The 21,086-nt window shown below is 40.3% G+C and overlaps 2 protein-coding genes and 1 pseudogene across 2 annotated transcripts; all 3 read left to right on the top strand.

Annotated features, from left to right (window-relative positions):
• The first annotated feature begins 1,642 nt into the window (after positions 1–1,642).
• On the top strand, positions 1,643–2,720 carry LOC129446266 (trace amine-associated receptor 13c-like; annotated as a pseudogene).
• Positions 2,721–7,921: 5,201 nt separating this feature from the next.
• Positions 7,922–8,950, top strand: LOC129446267 (trace amine-associated receptor 13c-like). Its single transcript, XM_073873716.1, has one exon. It carries the CDS (start codon positions 7,922–7,924, stop codon positions 8,948–8,950), a length of 1,029 nt encoding a protein of 342 aa, XP_073729817.1.
• Positions 8,951–16,643: 7,693 nt separating this feature from the next.
• On the top strand, positions 16,644–18,166 carry LOC129446268 (trace amine-associated receptor 13c-like). The gene has a single exon (XM_055207220.2). It carries the CDS (start codon positions 17,138–17,140, stop codon positions 18,164–18,166), a length of 1,029 nt encoding a protein of 342 aa, XP_055063195.2. The 5' UTR covers positions 16,644–17,137.
• Positions 18,167–21,086: the final 2,920 nt, after the last annotated feature.

The following is a 21,086-nucleotide window of genomic DNA, read 5'->3' as shown; positions in this document are numbered from 1 at the left end:
TGAGCCACAGGTGCCTCTCCAGGATGACCAGGCTAGCCATAGCTCTTCCCACGGCTTGGGTGGCGGTCTTGGTGATGCGAAGGGCCAGGTCTGTAGGTCTTTGATGATGGCTGGATCGGGGCCCGACTCATCCATGTCTTGGAGGAGCTTAGCTTGATATACTTGCAAAACAACCATTGTGTGGAGAGCCGACCACCACCGACATGATCTGGGAGACGGAGCTTTATTTTTTAAATACACTTTATTTTAAGGCGTCACTGTTACATTGTAATTATATATTTAAGTACTAAGTAATAATCATCAACAACATGTACTTACTGTAGGGTTGGCGTTAGGATTAGGGTTTGGTTTAGGATAAGTTGCATGTAATTATGCATAGTTAACTTTTATTACTATAAAAATTACATGTAACATGTGTAACAAAGACACCGTAAAATAAAGTGTTACCAAACATCTTTATTTGCATGTTTTGCTATGCCCTTATAAGCACTATGATGAAATGGATCCAAATGGATCTGCACAAGGGTGTAGTATGAATATATAAATGTAACAGACAACCTCAGTGGCTCATAGCATCGCATTTGGAAAAAAATTATATAAAATGAATCCTCTCTATAAAAATTTAAAGTAATCATATCAAATCCATCCATATTTTTTCCAAATATGCACGCATTTAAACCAAAAAGCCCTGAGAGGTGTTGTTTTGTAAAGTGCTTTTAATGACGACAATGCATAAGATTTTTGCACAATTACTGGTCATATTTTATTTTACAGGTATGCACTCTGATATCAAATCCATCCATATTTTTTCCAAATATGCACGCATTTAAACCAAAAAGCCTTGAGAAGTGTTGTTTTGTAAAGTGCTTTTAATGACGACCATGCATAAGATTTTTGCACAATTACTGGTCATATTTTATTTTACAGGTATGCACTCTGATTTTACATTACTGTCACTATAAGATTTTCTAAATAAAGTAATGGTCAAATACAAACATTTAAGTCTTAGACCTTTCTAATGTTTTGCTTGTGAAGTGTTAAGTACAATCTTCTACATTAAATAAGAAAACAACAACGATTAGATTACAACCACAAGGCCGCCCGTGATTTTTGACGAAAGCAATGAAGTATCCTGCACATCGATAAACAACGCCAAAGAGGTACTCTGTGCGTTGGTCGATAAGCCCAATTTTGAGATCGTCCTATTGTCAGCCTGTGAGATCGCCAAGATCGACACACCACATGTGACCTCCTAAAGAAAGGCTCAAACCTGTATTGACATCTTGGTATGAAATGACAGCAGAATGTTTGATCCATTTTATTTTATTCTGTTTTATTTTAGGGGTTTTGTACTGTTGTGATTATGATTTAACACAATGCAATGGTCTTTTAAAAAGCAACTGTTGCGCCCATCAAATGGTTAAAAGGCCAAACATTTACAGTCGAGAATTCATCAGTCCATTATTCACAAGTGAAAATCATTAGGCCCTATTTTCACACTTACATAACTTTAAGCTACTTGGTAAAACAACAACAAAGGCTTTGTACATATTTAGTTGAGATTTTAATTATAAAAAAGTCATTATGCAGCATCAGAGTGGGTGGTGAATGGGTTGGTTGGTCTAATTCAGAAACTGTATAAATGAAACTTCAGTAAGGAGATCAGATCAAACTCCTATCAGGAGGAGACTTTACTCATGGCCTATGAGACAGAAGATCATGAGACTCAATACTGCTTTCCTGCCATTAACTCATCATGCATCAAGACAAAGCGCTCCACACATGAATACAATATCATGTATGTGTTTTTTTCATTGCTGTCAGTATGGACTGTGTTTCTGAATCTGCTGGTGATCATCTCCATCTCTCACTTCAAGAAGCTTCACACTCCAACCAACATGCTCATTCTCTCTCTGGCTGTGGCTGACCTGCTCGTAGGACTTATTGTGATACCTGTAGAGGCCATCAAACTGATCGAGACGTGCTGGTACTTTGGAGAAATTTTCTGTGGACTGTTTATGGTTTCCCTTGGATTGTTTCTCACTGTATCTCTTAGTAATTTAATTTTAATTGCTCTCGATCGTTTCATTGCTGTGATTTATCCTTTACTGTACACACAGAAAATAACCATGACTAAAAGTTTAGTGGCTATTTTTCTCAGCTGGTTTTTCTCATCAGCTTACAACACTTCCCTTTTGGTCGGTAATGTATTATTCGCTACTGACGTTTTATACAGATTCGGTTTGTGTTATGGAGAGTGTACCTTTGTTACTAGTTTTGGCTGGAGAGTGATTGATCTCTTTGTTACGTTATTGATTCCTTGTATTACAATCATAACTTTATATTTGAGGATCTTCTTTGTTGCACAACGACAAGTGAAAATTATAAACTCTCTGGTGAAGAGAGAAAAACGTCTAAAGGAAGGTTCAGGGAGGAGGAAATCTGAGCACAAAGCCGCTCTCACATTAGGAATCATTGTGGCAATTCATCTGCTGTGTTATATACCCTATTATATTTTTTCTTTCACAGGGAATACTGTAATTCCTCTTGCCACAGTCAATTTTCTAACATGGACTATGTATGTGAACTCAGGTGTAAATCCTCTCATCTATGCTTTCTTTTACCCCTGGTTCAGAAAGGCACTTAAACACGTCATCACTCTTAAAATATTTCATCAGGCATCCGCTCTTGTAGACATTGTTACAGATCATCATTCGTAGTGCCTGTGAATGAGTATAGTGCATTGTATCACTGTGTTTAATTCATTTGCTTTGTTTGTTTGTTTGTTTATTGTTATTGATATAAATCTACAGTAGGTTATTGTGCTCCTGCAGGTTTGTGGTTGTTAAGGTTATTAACATGCTGGCCACATTACAGTACATGTATCTACAGTAAATGCATTACCCATACACCACGATTTACAAAACAAACATGTTGCTAATATAACAAAAGCAAAATATACAATATTGTGCAATTAATACAATAAAGTGATCGAATTGGTTCAGTTCGCAAGGTTTGCAATGCCAATTGCTTGCTATATGTTTTTACCACTGTTTTTTTTTTTTTTTTTGGGGGGGGGGGGTCATGTAATAAATATCTGTGACCAGGGGCGTCATGCACCAATTTTTTAAAGAGGGCACAGTGTGCACAGCTCACAGAAATTTGTGCATACAAAGATATCAAACTAAATATGCTTTCAGTCTTTTCCATTACATTTCTAACAATTTGAGCACCCATGCTTTATGCAAAAACCTCCAAAATAAAAGTGTTGACTAACTTTCATATCAAATACTATATAATCAGAATAATTACACATTTCACATCTGAAACGGCATGTTGTTTATTTACGTTTTGCTTAATGACTTGTTTAATTGTGTCATTAATACATTTTCCACAACAACTGCATCCTATTAAATAATGTAATTTTAAATCCAAAAAGTATACAAACAACGAAAATTACATAAGCTATAGCCACGTGATGTTCATTAATTCATTCATCCAATAATGATTAAAAAATATATGTCTAGATAAAATTATTAGAGGAACGGATTTTTGCATTCAATTTTACCTCATGTGAGCATGTGTGATTCCGCGCCCCTGTGAACTCTGGCGAACTTTGGCGTTTGTACCTAGAAGATGAATCTAGAAATCTGTACTACTAATATAACGTCAAGACGGTCACATTTTAAACCATACATTTTCTACACAGAGGAGGTTTACTGCACATTACCCTACTGGGGTTTGGAAAAGTTGTGAGCGTTTCTTACACGTTTTAATTTCCTAGATACCACAATGCAGCAGCAACAGCAAATAGCTTGTGAGCGCGCACGATCAAAACACTATCAAAATGGCAAAAATCTCTGAAAAGTGACAAGGATGCAGCACAGAATTAATAATATTTTGCATATTAAACAGGTTAAAAGGCAAGTAACAAATTAATGGACGCTTCTTTGATTTTAAGGTTGCATGCAAAATCCATTTGGCTCAAAAAACCGAGGGGGCAACTGACACAAAGCTTATAATAGGGTCATGCAACAGGATGATGATCCCAAGCACACCAGCAAACCTACAACAGAACTGCTGAAAAGTAAATAATCAAGATTTAATACCATCTGGTAGCCTACTAATGGACTGACCACATCATAATATCTGACTTCGGATATTCGATATATCGAGAAGCTACTAAAGCACCAATGAACTTGGCATGCAGGTATTTGCATCTGCTGGCGCTGCCCCACTGCTTGAGTATAAAATGAGCAGCAGGTGTAATACCAAATCAGTTTTATTCGTTTCGAAGCTAGCCAGCTGGCTTTTTGAGAAGCTCTATTATCCTGCTCGGATGTACGCTGCGTGTCTGGACAAACAGCAACACAGCGGAGGCTCGCAGATTTCCCCCTCTTTGATTTCTCTCAGTTTATTTTTGAACTTGAATTGAACTTGAATTTCCCTAAAAGAGCAGCATGAGTTGAATTTGTGTCTTTTTAAAGACAGCCATTCGCTCATGTGATAGCGGAATGTGTCTTTTTAAAGATGACATTTTGTTCATGCGGTTTGGGATGTGGCAAGTATATGGGCCCTAAGGATGGTCACAAGTGTTGTCTTTCATGCTTGGGCATACAGCACACTGAGGCAGCATTCATGGGAGGTTCTTGTACTCATTGCTAGAACAATCTCCACATTACTGTGCTAAATTGATGTACTGGTTTGTCCAGTGGCTCTCAGCACCATGTGGTTGTGGTGGGGGCTCTCACTCCTCTGAGAGAGGATTCTAGCTTAGCTCAACGACTGGCTTAAAATACCTAAATCTCGGAAGATGCTTTGCAAACTAAGAGACTTTGTGCTCATGCAACTCGCTCATTTGGGTCTTTGGGTCAGCTGGGAGAAGAGCAAGCTCTGCCCCATGTAGAAGGTCTCTTGTCTCAATATGTACTGAACTCTGAACTAACGGCACGTCTGACAGAAGCCAGTCAGCACTGACTTGCTTGAATAGGTTTAAGGCAGTCACCTTTTCTGAGGCTCCTAGGGCATATGGCAGCAACGGCAGCCGTGACAACACTCGGGCTGCTTCATTTGAAACCACTTCAGCACTGTCTTTCACTCCATGGTCAGACCCATGATTTCTCTGGGCTGGAGTACCCCCGAAACAGGTCTCTAGGTATGCCATAATGTGCACATATTGATTCGTTTGCCTCCCCAGAGACGACTCATTGTCACCTCTTTTATTCACTAACCAAGGGAATACTCGCCATGGATGCGCTGGTACACATCTGGCCACAGTGTTCGCGCAAATATGTGTTTCCCCCAGTGAGCCTTCTCGCACAAACATTGCATAAAATCACAGAGGACAAGGATCGCATTTTACAGGTTGCTTCTTCTTGGACCACCAGGAACTGGTTTTCAGAACTCATGCTCCTCACAACAGCCCCCCCTGGCAGATTTCCCTGAGGAAGGACCTTCTAAATGATTTACCACAAACGGTATCTAACACTAGTTCTGCAGCCATGCATAAGACATGCTTATACGCTGAAATGGAACCTGTTCATCAAATTGTATTCTTTTTGACGAAAAAACCTGGAGCATCGGCTGTCAGTCTTTCATCAGATGTATTCACTGTAACCTGTAATAAATCAAGTAGTGACTGCCCTTGTGCAGTAAGCCCAAGTTCCGCCTCTGCAGAACTAGACACAGAAGATTTACACAGGCACAGGAAGGGTCAGCTTCAGTGGCGCTTTGGTAGGGATTACCAAATCTTCGGTCACGGCGGGACGTCATAGTAATCGACCGAAAGGGAATGTCTTGGTTCCCTTTCAGTCGGTCACTATAACGTCACGTCCTGACCAACAAATTGGGAACTCGCTTAGAGGGATCTGCTTCGAGAACTACTAAAACGCCAAAGAACTTGGCATTGAGATATTTGCATAATGCTTGCAGCCTCCGACTGGTGCTTCAGAATAAGTGTCAGTATGGAAGGCCATTAAGACAAAATGCGTACTGGTTTGATTTGTCCTTCCTCTGCTGCCTTGGCAGCTGATGTTGCGGAGCATTGGCTGTCAGCCTTTCACTAGCTGTATCCTCGCGAACCTACGTGTTTGCCTCGGGCTCCACATTGTGTTCCCTTAGCAGGGTTCCTTTGTGAGGATTTTTCCGTGGGGTTAATTCTACTAGCCCACGTTTCCCTCAGCAGAGCACTGCTTTGCTTACACAGCCATGGCTGTCCTTTATCAACTAAGGTTGTCTTCGCCCACCATTAGCCCTTAAACGGGGTGGTGGCTTCCGCAGCATTCCTATCCCGCTCAGATAGGGTGCTTCCCAGTCGCTGGCACTACTGTGGGGTTAAAGGAACATCTAGTGCCTGGCCTTCTGCCTTAATCCTATTTCTCCATCTCCCTAAGTGGAATGAGAGGGTTTTTTGCAGACACTGGAAGAGGTCAGCTCCTAGTGGCGTTTTGGTAGGGATTCCCAATTCGTCGGTCACGACGTGACATCGTAGTGACCGACTGAAAGGGAACGTCTCAGTTACGGATGTAACCCTCGTTCCCTGAAGGAGGGAACAGAGACGTCATGTCCCGTCGCCACAGGTGCTGCTCCCTGCTGTCACGGCCGGTCACATTCTTCCGGCTTTTTTAGCGAAAAGAAGCTAATTTCCATATTTGCACCTGCTGCTTATATAGCACCTTGGAACACAGCTTGTGAAGCTTGCGGCAGGGACTGCGCTCTTTGGTCGTATATTGTTTCTATATTATTTATGTTTGATTAAAATGATAAACAAGATTAAAGGAAGATATTTAATCAGAAAACGGAGTAGGCTACGTGTAGATTGTTTTGTCAGACGGACACAGAGCGAGTGGATTGTTTTTTTGGATACGGAGAGACTGAAACCAAAACTAAAAGCGAACTCACACAAACTATGGAGTGTACAGCGCAGTGTGAATATTTTAGTGGAAACAACAAATTGCGGATCGTTCTCTTCTATTGAAATGTAAGATGTAAACATCTAATATATGAACATTTCTCAGATTTATTACATTTTTTTGGACTACAAATGCAAGTTGATGTCATACTGGGATTGCTTGGCGAAGATAATTTACAAACATGAGAACGGATGGATTATGACTTGCGCACAATTTTTAAACAAAGGTATGTTGTCCCGTTTAGATTTTTCACTTTCATTCTATATGCACTGTTAGTTATGATGAAGTGTAATGATTCATTGCGCCGCCAACCACGGTCCTGCGACGTCAGATATGTCTTGTCTATTTTTTACAAAACAGAGTAACGCGAGTAACGAACTCATTTAAATTTCAGTAATTGTAATTGCGTTACTTGATTTAAAAAAATACTTTGTTACATGCTCGTTACTGCTAGAAGTAGTGGAATTACAGTAAAGCGTTACTTTGTACCAAACGTTAGCGATCGCCTATGGCAGATCCTGAGTGACTCTGGGCAGATCCAATAGTTTTAAACTTCAACAGAGGACCCTCCTTAATGGAAGTAATGCTTTGCAATGGAGCATGGCCAGACTCTCTGTACAAATGAAATGAATGTACAAGAGTCTGGTTGGACCAGGCTAGCAAGCACCAGCTCATTTGGATTTAAAGGGATACACACAAAATCTCTGTATTTTTGCTCACACCCATAAAGTTCCTATTTTGAAATGTTACAATTAATGATCTATATGGTATTTGAGCTAAAACTTCACATATGTACTCTAGGGACCCCAAATATTTATTTTACATCTTAAAAATATTGTGGAATGTCCCCTTTAAGCATTAGCCCGATAACTGGTGCTTAAAAGAAAATAAGTCATTATGCAGCATCAGAGTGGGTGGTAAATGGGTTGGTCAGTCTGGTCTAGACATAATATAAAGGACAGAACAGTAAGGAGATTAGATCAAACTCCTATCAAGAGGAGATTTTACTCATGGCCTATGAGACCGAAGACCATGAGACTCAATACTGCTTTCCTGACATTAACTCATCATGCATCAAGACAAAACGCTCCACACATGAATACAATATCATGTATGTGTTTATTTCATTGCTGTCATTATGGACTGTGTTTATGAATCTGCTGGTGATCATCTCCATCTATCACTTCAAGAAGCTTCACACTCCAACCAACATGCTCATTCTCTCTCTGGCTGTGGCCGACCTGCTCATAGGACTTATTGTCATGCCCTTGGAGGCGATTAGGTTTACTGAAACATGTTGGTACTTTGGAAACACTATCTGTAGACTGTTTATATTAATCTTGATATTGGTCCTCAATACATCTCTGAGTAATTTAGTTTTAATTGCTCTTGATCGTTTCATTGCTGTGATTTACCCTTTACTGTACACACAGAAAATAACTATGACTAAAAGTTTAGTGGGAATTTTCCTCAGCTGGTTTTGCTCATCTGCTTATATGTCTGCCATTGTAGTCAGTAATGGATGTTTTGACCCTGACAGTTTTAAAAGATTAGGTGTGTGTTATGGAGAGTGTACCTTTATTATTAATTTTGGTTGGAGATTGATAGATCTCTTTGCTAATTTCTTGTTTCCTTGTATCACAATCATAACTTTATATATGAAAATATTTTATGTTGTACATCAGCAAGTTAAAATGATAAACTCTCTGGTGAAGAGAGGAAACGATCTAACAGAAGGTTCAGTGAAAAGGAAAACTGAGCACAAAGCTGCTTTAACATTAGGTATCATTGTGGCAATTCATCTGCTTTGCTATATACCCTTTTATATATTTTTTAACACAGGAAATACAGTAATTCCTGAAAACGCTGCCAGTTTTATAATATGGACTATGTATATGAACTCAAGTGTAAATCCCCTCGTCTATGCTTTCTTTTACCCCTGGTTCAGAAAGGCACTTAAACAAATCATCACTCTTAAAATATTTCGCCCTGCATCCACTCTGGTGGACATTTTCACCATAGTGCATCCATCTGTGTAGTTAAACAGTTCTGTGTATCACTAAGTTTAATTTACTGTGCTTTTTGTCATTCGTAAATCTTCATAAGTAATTGTGCTTATGCAATTTTCTGGTTGTTAAGATTATGTTGCCCTCATTGGAGTAATCTAAAGTACCCTACAGAGATGCACAAGCACAGAACAGCACATTCACACCATGGTGATGGCCAATACACAAATACACATGTTTACTTTTCTGCTGTGTATGTTATTGATCATACTTTTAAAAACTACATGAAACCCATTAAGTAATCGTGAGTAGCAAACCAGGACTCATGGTTCATGAATTTGTCCTGTTTTATTAACTACTTCTTTAAATAAGTAAAAAAAAATCCTCTATCCTCTTAATATTTAACATGTCATCGCTTTCATTGGTGTTCATAGGATGCTTATGGTGACATTTAAACCAACAAATACTTTTAATCTGTGTGCTGTCCTTTTAATGCTCAGAAAAAAAACACAGCTTCAAATTTAGATGAAGCTCTCAACTCACCAAAGAAAGATGGCAGATGAGACACAAACTTTTAACCTTAACCAAACCTTATAATGTATATGGACCCGTACACTTTCAAAGTTTCGAGACTGACAATCAAATTTAAATACTGGAGTGAATCCCTATAATGTGATGATTGACATAGAGGTAACCATAGCAATGATCTGCAGTCTTACATGGCTACCATTCACAGCTATTAACAAAATAATATTATAAAATTATGTTTTGCAATTTTAATAAACCTCCGTCTTGGCGTTGTGTGTTGTACACATTTGTGAGGCTCCTTCTCTCAGCACTGTCTTGCAATGTTGCCATGTCCACGTCTTTTATACCTTTTTTGGCCTTGGCTCATGAACTGATCGACTTTTTGATGTTATTAATTTAAGTGAGAAGGTGCCAGTCCTAATTTTTTGGTCATTGAGATAAAGCATTTAGACTTATTTTGTTTTATCATGGTATTTACCAGTTCGTTGTTTTTTATGTGCATGATCTGACAACACATGCAAACAAACGATGGTTCCTCTGTGATTTCCTCTGCGGCGTATTTTTAAAGATGCCATTCAGGATGCGGCAAAAATATGGGTCCTAATTCTCTTGTGCTTGGGCATTCAGCACGAAGAGGGAATGTTCATGGAGGGCTCATGTTCTTACTGCGATAATATGGACCTTGTGGATCTATGGAGACAGGGGTCGTACTTCCAGGAACGTCACCCCCTGTCCATTGCAGCGCTCTGCCAAGGCTACATCTGCAAATCTCTGCAAGGATGATCTCCGCATCACAGTGCTCAACCAGTTGGCAGGTCATCCTCCGACTCTCAGCACCCCGACCCACAGCCACAGCAGAGGTTCTGATGGAGACGGTGGGCTTGTATTCTACTGCATCGGAGGGGGGCGTCTGTTTCTGAGGCCGATTCAGATCCGCTCTCACCTTCGGGCTGGAGATGGCGGCCATGCTCTCTCAGGCGGCGGTTGGACTGGAGTGCACCACTGCCTCCTGGAAGGACAGACCAACTATTCTCTCACGGGCCTGTAAGCACTCATTTGCGTTAACAGTATATCTGCATATCGAGCTTGCGGGGAGGTGGATTCCGCCCTTCACACTATAGCGTTATTGCAGGTCCATCAGTCCAAGGCTCTGAGGGAGCTGCACAAGGGAGGGTATGACGCTGTCTTTTCAGACCTCCGTGTAGCTTCTGACCTGGCACTCAGCGTGACCAAGGTCACTGCACAGCCCATCGCTCATGCGATATCCATCATGGTGGTCCAGGAACACAATCTCTTATTTTGCCTGGCAAAAAGGAAGAACGTCGATAGAACAGGCTTCTGAATGCTACGGTTTCCCAGGCCGGCCTCTTAAGGCGAGTCAGTAGAGAACTTTGCCCAACAGTTCTCGGCCACCTAAAAGCATACTGAGGCTATCACTCAGATCATGGCGCGACAGAAGATGCTGCCCCGGGTCCAACTATCTCTGCACCTCAGTCTGCTCCTCGATGGGAGCGTACTGCTGTGGCCGTCCCCATTCCCCTACCTCACACTACATCTTGGCAGCGCAAAGGAACTGGTTGTCAGCAACCCACCAAACCCGCTCAGCCCTGAGATGGGCAATCTGGAGATAGAGGGGATCGCTCCTCGGGAGATGGTGAATGCACCACTCCCTCCCCTGCTGGAGGGCTGGGTGGAGAATCTGTTGTTTTTGTTTGTTTTTGTTCAAACCGGCTTTTCAGTCGGCACACACAAACCCACAAAAGAGCGCATTCCCCTTCCTTCTCCAGGACTTCAAAGGAACTCAGAAACTGCAAGCGGCCACAAACCCACCCCTCCTCCTCTTTTGCCAGCGGGTGCCGCAGTGAGTTTGGATACCCTGCATCCTGACAGCCCTGCCACTCATCAGCAGAGCCAAGTGAGTGTTACATCACACAATGGCCCTCATTTATCATTCTTGCGTAGAAACGGGCGTATATGTTGGCGTAAGATTTTGCTTACACTCCTCTCACCGCCTGATTTATGAAGCTGTGCGTACCTCTGAAATTCAGGTGTAAGCATTATCTGCCCTTCATAAATGCCGCGGCCGAAAACGATCGTCATTAGAATAACACGCCCATATAAATTCAAGTCTCCACCTCCCCCACGCCCTCATTTTACGACAATGACACATGGAAGACGGCAAAGAAGACAAACCAGGGAAGTGGAAAAAACTAAATTGTTTTATTTGGGAGTTTAAAGTGTGGGATTAAAGACACATTAATAATTGCATGACATTTTGTAATATTTGTATTATTATTTTTATTATTAATGACGCTTAATTGATATTTAGAAGAATAATTATTTATTATTATTATTATTATTTACTGTTGCCTACATCTAAATTATATGTCTGCTTAATGGTTCGGTTAAGTTTTTTTTAAATAATATTTTAAAATGATGTAGTAACTTTTGTAGTGTGTTTTTCTGTATTTACATACAGTTGTTTGTTAGCTAAGATCCAGTTTGATATGGAGCTCCGGATATAATTCAAATTAACAATTTGTTTCCACGACTTCCACATGTTTTACTAGGCTAATTCATAATTTGAAGTAATAATAATTGTAATAGTAATTACGAAATATTATAATAATTAATCCCAAGGAACAAACTGTTGAATATTGGGAACGAATTTTATATTTATGGCCATACTTTAGACCAAATAAGAAAAAGAAGTGTCCATAATGTAGCATAAAAGATAATTCGTGGCCATGATTTTGTCCGCATGTCATCATGATCGGATTTATGGCTCATTCAACACAAGCATTTTACCTTACCTCATATGTATTTATTTATCATCGAATGGTATGTAACTAGCTTACGTTTTGATGCATTATTACCATGTTTTCGTAGCACATCCTTGTGCTTTCTTGCAATGCGCCGCTTCAGATTCCAGGATGAATATTTGCTAACTTTTACAGTCTCTCTGCAGTCCCTTTAAATATTTTCTTCCTGTCCAATCTTAACTTTGATTTATACTTTACATTTATGTATAAGGCTTGAATTCCATAACTTATTGCTAGACGTTTTTACAGATTCTCGAACTAGCAAATTATCAAAGGGCGTTCTGGGTTCAACAAGCGGAATTTTCGGGAAAAGGCGCTCCGATGGTATTACCGCACCGCTCAACGCTCCGATCCGCTCACGTGCTCTGCCCTGAAACGGCTTGCAACTTAAGGAATACATATGCATACAAATCAAATGCTTTGGTAAAGTCACACAAATTAAATATTGAAGTTCATGTTGCAAAAAAAAAAGGATTTGAGCGTGCCGTACGCCAACGTCCATATTGATAAATCTCAAAGTCACCGTGGTTTTGGGTGTACGCCAGGTGTACGCTGGAAATTTGGTATACGCACTTTTAATAAATGAGGGCCACTGTCTCTATTTGTGTAGTCACAGTGCACACACCGGCGATCACCTCTGCTCCGCTCGACTGCCCCTCCGCGGTTAAGTAGTGCTGTTAATGCCCTTCGCTTGGTCCCTGGGAGCATGGCAACTGCTTCCCAGCCTGGCTTTTACGCATGATCCACCTTGGCTATGAGATTCAAATTTATCATCCTACTGGAGAATGACACAATAGAGCTGGTCCCTTCTTCTTTGACACATGCGGTTTTCCACTTTGCGTTCGAGGGGCAAACATATCAGTACAAAGTCTAATCATTAGGGCTGTCTCTCTTTCCATGTGTCTATCCCTGAGAGAGAGCGGTGTCTTATAATGTCTTATAATAACGACTGTCTTATAATAGCTCACTCTCGACAAACACTTTGTGAACACAGAGATTTAGTGCCCAGGCATCTCGCTCGTTTTGATCTTCGGGTCTGAGAATAGAAAAAACTCTGTTCCGTGCAGAGGATCGCTTTTCTTGGTATGGAACTGGACTCGGTCGATCTAACGGCACGTTTAACAAAAGCACGTTTACAGTCGATACTGACTTGAAATTATTTCAAAGCCTCCTGGGACATAAAGTGGCAGCAACGGCCATGACACCGTTCAGGCTGCTTCATATGAGACCACTTCAGCATTGGCTTCATGGCCAAGTACTGAGGAGGGTGTGGCAAAGTGGTCTGCACCATGTAACCATTACACCTGGGTGCCGTCTCACTTTCACTCTGTGCTCAGACCCATTGTTTTTCCATGCTGGTGTGCCCCTGAAACAGGTCTCCAGGCATGCCATAGTGTGCACAAATGCCTCCGCCATGGGATGGGGGGCCATGTACAATGGCTTGCAGTTCCAGGGTTGTGGATGGCATCAACTGTCTCAAGTTGTGGGCTGTATATCTTGCACTCGTTTGTCTCATTCAAGAGCTTAGAGGAAAGGAAGTATTAGTTTGCCCCGACAATACTGCGACTGTTGCGCATATCAACAGTCAAGAGGTGATGCTCTTGTCACCTCTCGCATCTCGCCTGTCACCTCCTCCTATGGAGGAAGAGGAATCTGAGGTCTCTTTGTGCTATTCACATTCCAGGATCGTTCAATGTACAGGTTGATGGGCTTTCACAAGCAGCGCGTCCTGGCCATTGGCACTCCACCCCCACTTGGTTCAGCTGATTTGGAGACGTTTTGGAAGGGCACAGATCGATCTGTTTGCCTCCATGAGACACACTTATACGCTGAAATGGAACCTGCTCATCAAATGGTGTTCTTCTTAATGAAAAAATCCAGAGAATGCCAGATGTGTTGTTCTTTCTTATGTTCAGCATTGCTTTGATGGTAGTCTGTCCCCCTCCACCATTAAAGTAGACATTGCTGGATTATCCTCTTACCATACCCAGATAAAGGGTAGATCAGTGGGTCTGCACAACCTGGTTATTAGGTTTTTAACTCTTTCCCCGCCATTGACGAGATATCTCGTCAATTTAGAGAAAACGCTTCCCCGCCAATGACGAGATTTTCCGTATTTCCGCAATACCGCTATTATCCACCAGGTGGCGCCCTTCCGCAACTTTTTAAACCCGGAAGTATTGCCCTATGGCATGCTGCTGCATGTCCGTGTCTGTTTTAAAGATCGCTCTGAATGGGATCTCTATGAAAAGTCCGTCACAAAAATGGAATTATCTCTGCTTTTTGCTCAAAATGTGGTGTTTTTGCAGAAACCTACCCATATTCAAAAGCTGATTACAAAAGAACTCCTCAAGGTAGGATGAAACGGTTTGTTTTGTTTGAAAGCAGAGGGTCTGTTCTTTCATTTGGTATATTGTATGTTTATATATTTGAAGAAGAAAATTTTCTGAAAGGCATTAAACTTTTGTGAAAATCATGAAAAATGCTGGCGCTGGCTGGCAACTTTTTTTAAAAACGCTGGCGGTGAAAGAGTTAAGGGGTGCGTGACAGTTTAATTCCTCGCAACCCCCCTCTATTCCTCTATGGGACCTGTCCATGGTGCTGAAAGCCTTACAGGAGGCTCCCTTTGAGCCTCTGCCATCCGTGAGTATCAAGTTTCTCACAATAAAGACTCTGATTCTGGTTGGATTGGCCTCCGTTAAGAGGGTAGGGGGCCTCCATGCATTTTTGGTTGGCGATTCGTGCCTTCAGTTTGGACCTGCTGTCTCTAGCATAACATTAACCTCCTAAGACTCAAGCTTTGGTTTATCTTTTTTCAGATTTCTACCAGCCATTTTGGGGTTAGAAAAAAAACAAATACAATAACCAAATATTTTTCTTTGAACATGAAGCAGTGTAATTGTCTACATTTGTGTACAACAAGTTACGTGCCCCAAGGTTCCCACAACTCCTTTCAGAGATCAGGTGGTGAGCCTGCAAGCGCTGCAGTCGGAGGAGGCAGACACAGCAATGGCTTTGTTATGTCTCGTACGCGCACTGCTTTTGTCCATCAACAGAACGCAAAGCTTTAGGACCTCAGAACAGCTCTTTGTCTGTTACAGTTTTCAGCAGAAAGGAAAAGCTGTCACCAAGCAGAGGATGTCCCACTGGATGGTGGATGCCATTGCCCTTGCTTACCAACTGCAGGGCACCCCATGCCCATTTAATTTAAAAGCTCACTCTACGAGAAGTGTTGCATCATCTTGGGCATTAGCTTGTGGTTCCTTGCTGACAGACACCTGCAGAGCTGCTGGCCAACACGTTTACTAGATTCTATAGTGTATGTGTTGAGCCGGTTACTTCTCGTGTTCTCTCCTTAAATGGTAAAACCTTGTGTCGGCTTGCAGCATCGTTTTGTTGATACACAGTAGTGCCATTATGGAGTGCATTTAGTCTTTATGGAGTGCATTGACACTTTACAAAAAGTTGAGGCTCCTCCACCACCTTGTGGCCAGTGTTGCGGAGCATAGGCTGCCAGTCTTTCATCAGATGTATTCACTGTAACCTGTAATGAAATAAGTAGTGACTGCCCTTGTGCAGTAATCCCAATTTCCCCCTCTGCAGATCTAGACAGAAGATCAGCTTCAGTGGCGCTTTAGTAGGGATTACCAATTCGTCGGTCACGACGTGATGTTTCCGTTCTCTTCCATCAGGGAACAAGGGTTACATACAGAACCGAGACGTTACTGTGTGGTGAAATATGCATACAGCAGTAACATTGCAGCAAAGTTTACCTTTTAAGACATCAATGGCATTTCATATGGCCTTTGGATTAGTTTAGTGAACAAATAACTTGGTAGATTACATCATCAAAACAAAGTAAAATACAACTGAGACCAGTGAGGTGAAGCTGTTGTATCAGTGTGTTTTGTGTGTTTATTTTACACTTGTAATGAATGATACAAATAGTTCAGACCTCTGCTGCAAACATGCATTCAACATGGCAAACATAACAATTGTAATTGGTCCTTGTAGTTAAGTTTTCTAACATTAGTAATAGTAAAGAAACTTATGATAAAGATAATGAAGTCACTGTGTTTGTCAAATCTAAACACCACATGTGATTTCCTAAAGAGAGGCTCAAACTTGTCAATGACAAAGCCTGTATTGACATCTTGGTATCAAATGACAGCTGCCTGTTTGATCTATTTTATTTTTTTCGGTTTCATTTTTAGGTTTTTGTATAGTTTTTTCAATGTGTATTTAACACAATGCAAGGATCTTTTGAGAAGCAATTGTTGCTGCACATCAAAGGCTCATACCAACTGTCAAGCGCAGTGGTGGAGGCGTAATAATTTGGACTTGTTTTGCAGCTACAGAACCTGGACAGCTTACAGTCATTGAGTCAACTGTAAACTCCTCTCCATACCGAAGTAGTCTAGATCCTCAATGTGTCAAATGTGAGGTCATCTGTCTGACACAAAGCTTATACAAAATAGGCTCATGCAACAGGACCCCAAACACACCAAAAAATCTCCAACAGAATGGCTGAAAAGGAAAAGAATCAAGATTTGATGCTATTTAATATTATAGCCACATACTATACACCACAATTTAGATTGCCTTAATCTCTTATTTCATTGTAAATGAAATGATCTAAAATAAATATAGAGGTATTGATTAGATCATATTTCCAAACTTGCATAACTTTAAGCTACTTAATAAAACAACAACAAAACCTTTGAACGTATTCAATTGAGATTTTAATTTAAAAAAGTAATTATGCAGCATTCGAGTGGGTGGTGAATAGGTTGAGTCAGTCTGATCTAGACATACTATAAATTAGAGAACAGTAAGGAGATCAAACTCTTAACAGGAGGAGACTTAACTCATGGGCTATGAGACAGAAGATCATGAGACTCAATACTGCTTTCCTGCCATTAACTCATCATGCATCAAGACAAAACGCTCCAGACATGAATACAATATCATGTATGTGTTTTTTTCATTGCTGTCAGTATGGACTGTGTTTATGAATCTGCTGGTGATCATCTCCATCTCTCACTTCAAGAAGCTTCACACTCCAACCAACAAGCTCATTCTCTCTCTGGATTTGGCTGACCTGTACATAGGATTTATTGCTATACCTGTAGAGGCTATCAAAATTATAGAGATGTTCTGGTACTTTGGAGAAATTTTCTGTGGAATGTTTGTAATTTTCCTTGGACTTTTTCTCTCTGTATCTCTTATTACTTCAGTTTTAATTGCTCTTGATCGTTTAATTGCTGTGAATTACCCTTTACTTTACACACAGAAAATAACCTTGACTAAAAGTTTAGTGGCTATTTTTTTCAGCTGGTTTTACTCATCAGCTTACAACACTTCCTTTGTGGTCAGTAATGGATATTTTGACCCTAACACTTTAAAAAGCTTAGGTGTGTGTTATGGAGAGTGTACCTTTATTATTAGTTTTGGTTGGAGACTAATAGATCTCTTTGTTACTTTCTTGTTTCCTTGTATTACAATCATAACTTTATATATGAAAATATTTTATGTCGTACATCAGCAAGTAAAAGTTATAAACTCTCTGGTAAAGAGAGGAAAACATCTAACAGAAGGTTCAATGAAAAGGAAAACTGAGCACAAAGCCGCTCTCACATTAGGCATCATTGTGGCAATTCACCTGCTTTGCTATATACCCGTTTATATTTTTTCTCTCACAGGAAATACAGTAATTCCTGAAGCCACTGCCAGTTTTCTAACATGGACTATGTATATGAACTCAAGTGTAAATCCCCTCGTCTATGCTTTCTTTTACCCCTGGTTCAGAAAGGCACTTAAACAAATTATCACTCTTAAAATATTTCGTCCTGCATCCAGTCTGGTGGACATTTTCACCATAGTGCCTGCATCTGTGTAGTTAAACAGTTTTTTGTATCATTGAGTTTGATTTACTGTGCTTTTTGTCATTCATATAAATCTTCACAAGAGATTGTGCTCATGCAATTTTCTGGTTGTTAAGATAATGTTGCCAACATTACATTTATCAAATGTACCCTGTACAGAGATGCACAAGCACAGAACTATGCTATTCTCTGTGCTATTCACACCATGGTGATGGTCAATATACTAAATACACAAAAACACCTGTTTACATTTTTGCAACAAAAATCCATTAAAAGTCTAATAATAGAAATGATAAAAACATGATTGGAATGATGGTTCACTAAAATGATATAAGACTTGATTAAAATAAGGGAACCTTCATTTTAATATAGTCAGTAAATTTAAAATGTTATGTAGTATGTTAAGTATTTGTGTATTCAAAAAAATCACAATTCTAATATCTTTGTAACCAAAAAAATTATGTAAATCCATAATTTTAATTAGATACATGTACTGGGGGTCCCTGCTACTCCTCTTTATCCATTAAGGGGTCCTTGGCCTAAAAAATGTTAAAGACCTCTTCTTTAAAGATATTGATGCTGATGAGATTGGGATTGTCTGTATCTTTTTTACCATAAACTTTGCAACAAAAGCTGCATTGTCAGGAATATAGGTACAAAAATGTACCTTTTCTGTCGCTTGGGTGGTACCCTAAGGTTCTGCTGTGTACCTTTACACAGGTACACTAAATATAATACAATGTTGTACCTTTTGGGTACATTACTTTAAGGATCTATTGTGTTCCTGTGTAAAGGTACTGTTAACTGTTTTGTACCTAGGGTATAATATTGTACCCAAAAACGTACTTTTCAATTTGTGGTAAACCCATAAAGGTACAAAAATGAACCTTTAAGGGTAATACCACAGTGACAGAAAAGGAAACTTTTTTTTTGACAGTGTTGATGAACCGCAGAGCTCTTAGGACAAAAAGAGCAAACCCTTTTACACAACAGCAGCGCTTTAAAAGAGATGCGTGATGAATCATAAAATGCACTGACTTGTTTTTAATCAATTTATATTTAGGCCAAGAAGGCTTAACCATTAGTCCGATATCTTATATCCTCTTAGAGCCCGAGCACCGAGGAGCAGGCCATTTGCAACGTGGGTGCAAATGTTTTAATGTTTTTCCTCAGTTTCTTTTTCTTCTTCTTCTCCAAAATTAATCGCATTTTTGAGGGCCTAAACATGCTCGAAAACTCATGAAACTTTGCACACGCGTCAGAAGTGATGAAAATTTACATGTGGTATAGGTGTCAGAAGTGGGCGTAGAAATGACTATATAGCGCCACCTGCAAAATTTCAAGAGAATAGCTTTCCTGCTACGAAAAACGTACAGATACGAAATTTGGTAGGATCATCTATCACCTCAAGACCTACAAAAAACCAAGCTCTAAACCCCACAGGAAGTCGGCCATTTTGAATTTTCTCTGTGATTTCTGTGCAAATTTTGCCATTTCCAGGCTTTGTACTTTAACGAACTCCTCCTAGAGATTTAATCAGATCATCGTCATATTTGGTCTGTCTTTCAGTGTTGCCATGTCCACGTCTTTTTAGGCCAGTCCCATTTTTTCGGTCTTTTGAGGTAAAGCATTTGTTTTTTTTTTGGTTTATCATGGGATTTTACATATTCGCTACACCGAAGTGTGTGTGCGTACAGAACAAGATTAAGCATTTAAAGATGAAGTGACAACCGAATTTAGCTGCAGTGTACGAGGCCAATATTTGCAATATAAGAGTAAATATTTTGGAGAGCTATATAAATTCATTCATGCATAGATATTTAAACATTTCCCTGTGTAAACAAATAAATAAATACATTTAATTAAATACATAGATACAGTAGATACTGTAATATTGCTATGTTGCACTTAATGTAAGATAATTGAGAGAGAAATGCCACAGAGAGAGTTCTATACAATTCTATACAGTTCTATACAAAAAAAAGAAACACAGGACGAGATGTAATATATCCTTTAAGTGCACACATGTACCAGGAGAATGTACTTGTAGTGTAGTTAGGTAGTGTAGTTATCACCGTGGAGTTTTCAGATGGACATCCTCCCTTGATGGGTGATCCAAAGGACACATCATCAGTGGTACACATCAGGCTTAATTAGATGTTTCAACCATTATAACTAGACATCCTCATTTGAAGAAGGCCCTACAAGGGTGATCAAATCCTTGCAGTGTATCCCGGCAATCACCCAATCAAGCCAGAGCTCAGCAAGAGTCTTGTCTCTTTATCCACAGCCACTGGCTGCTTCTCTCAGCTGCCTCTGACAGTGCTTTGATGGCCTTGCACAGGCTCTGGCCTCTGATTCCCAGGTCTCCAAGCAGTCTGGAGGTAGACACTGCCACAAACCCCCTGCACCCCACCTACACTGGATGGACTTCAGTTTTCCATCCACGATCTTGTGCTTCATCGATAGCTCAACATAGCATAGTTGTTTTCTCTCGTATGCCTCGTCCACGGAGTCCTCCCAGGGTACAGTAAGTTTGATGATAAAGACCTTCTTCAGTGAGGGGGACCAGAGAACTATGTCAGGCCTAAGTGTGGTGATTGCAATCTCTGTAGTAAAAATAAGCCGCCAACAAACATCCACTAGCATCTTCCAGTCACAGCTTACCATGCTCCAGAGAGTGGACCTGCACTAAGCTACCTGCACTAGGCTACCTTTGCCCCCATGTGGACAAAGTTGATCTGCAGTGGATTGGATGCTCAAAGATGTCAATGACAAGTTGTCAAGTTGTCAATGGGTTCGTGCCAAGCGCTTCGAAAGTATTGACATATTTGCATCTGCCCGCGCCGCCCCACTGCACAAGTATTTAACGAGAGGCAGGTGCAGTACCAAAAAAGCTTTTTTTCTGTTCGAAAGCCGGCAAGTATATCTGCA

This window comes from Misgurnus anguillicaudatus, chromosome 12 (genome assembly GCF_027580225.2).
Source record: "Misgurnus anguillicaudatus chromosome 12, ASM2758022v2, whole genome shotgun sequence".
Classification (NCBI taxonomy): Eukaryota; Metazoa; Chordata; class Actinopteri; order Cypriniformes; family Cobitidae; genus Misgurnus; species Misgurnus anguillicaudatus.
The sequence above is the reverse complement of the archived record's forward strand: the minus strand, read 5'-3'. Positions and strand labels throughout refer to the sequence as shown.

Excerpts from the sequence above, each read along its gene's own strand:
- LOC129446267 (XM_073873716.1), top strand. The coding sequence starts at position 7,922 with ATGGCCTATGAGACCGAAGACCATGAGACTCAATACTGCTTTCCTGAC.
- LOC129446268 (XM_055207220.2), top strand. The coding sequence starts at position 17,138 with ATGGGCTATGAGACAGAAGATCATGAGACTCAATACTGCTTTCCTGCC.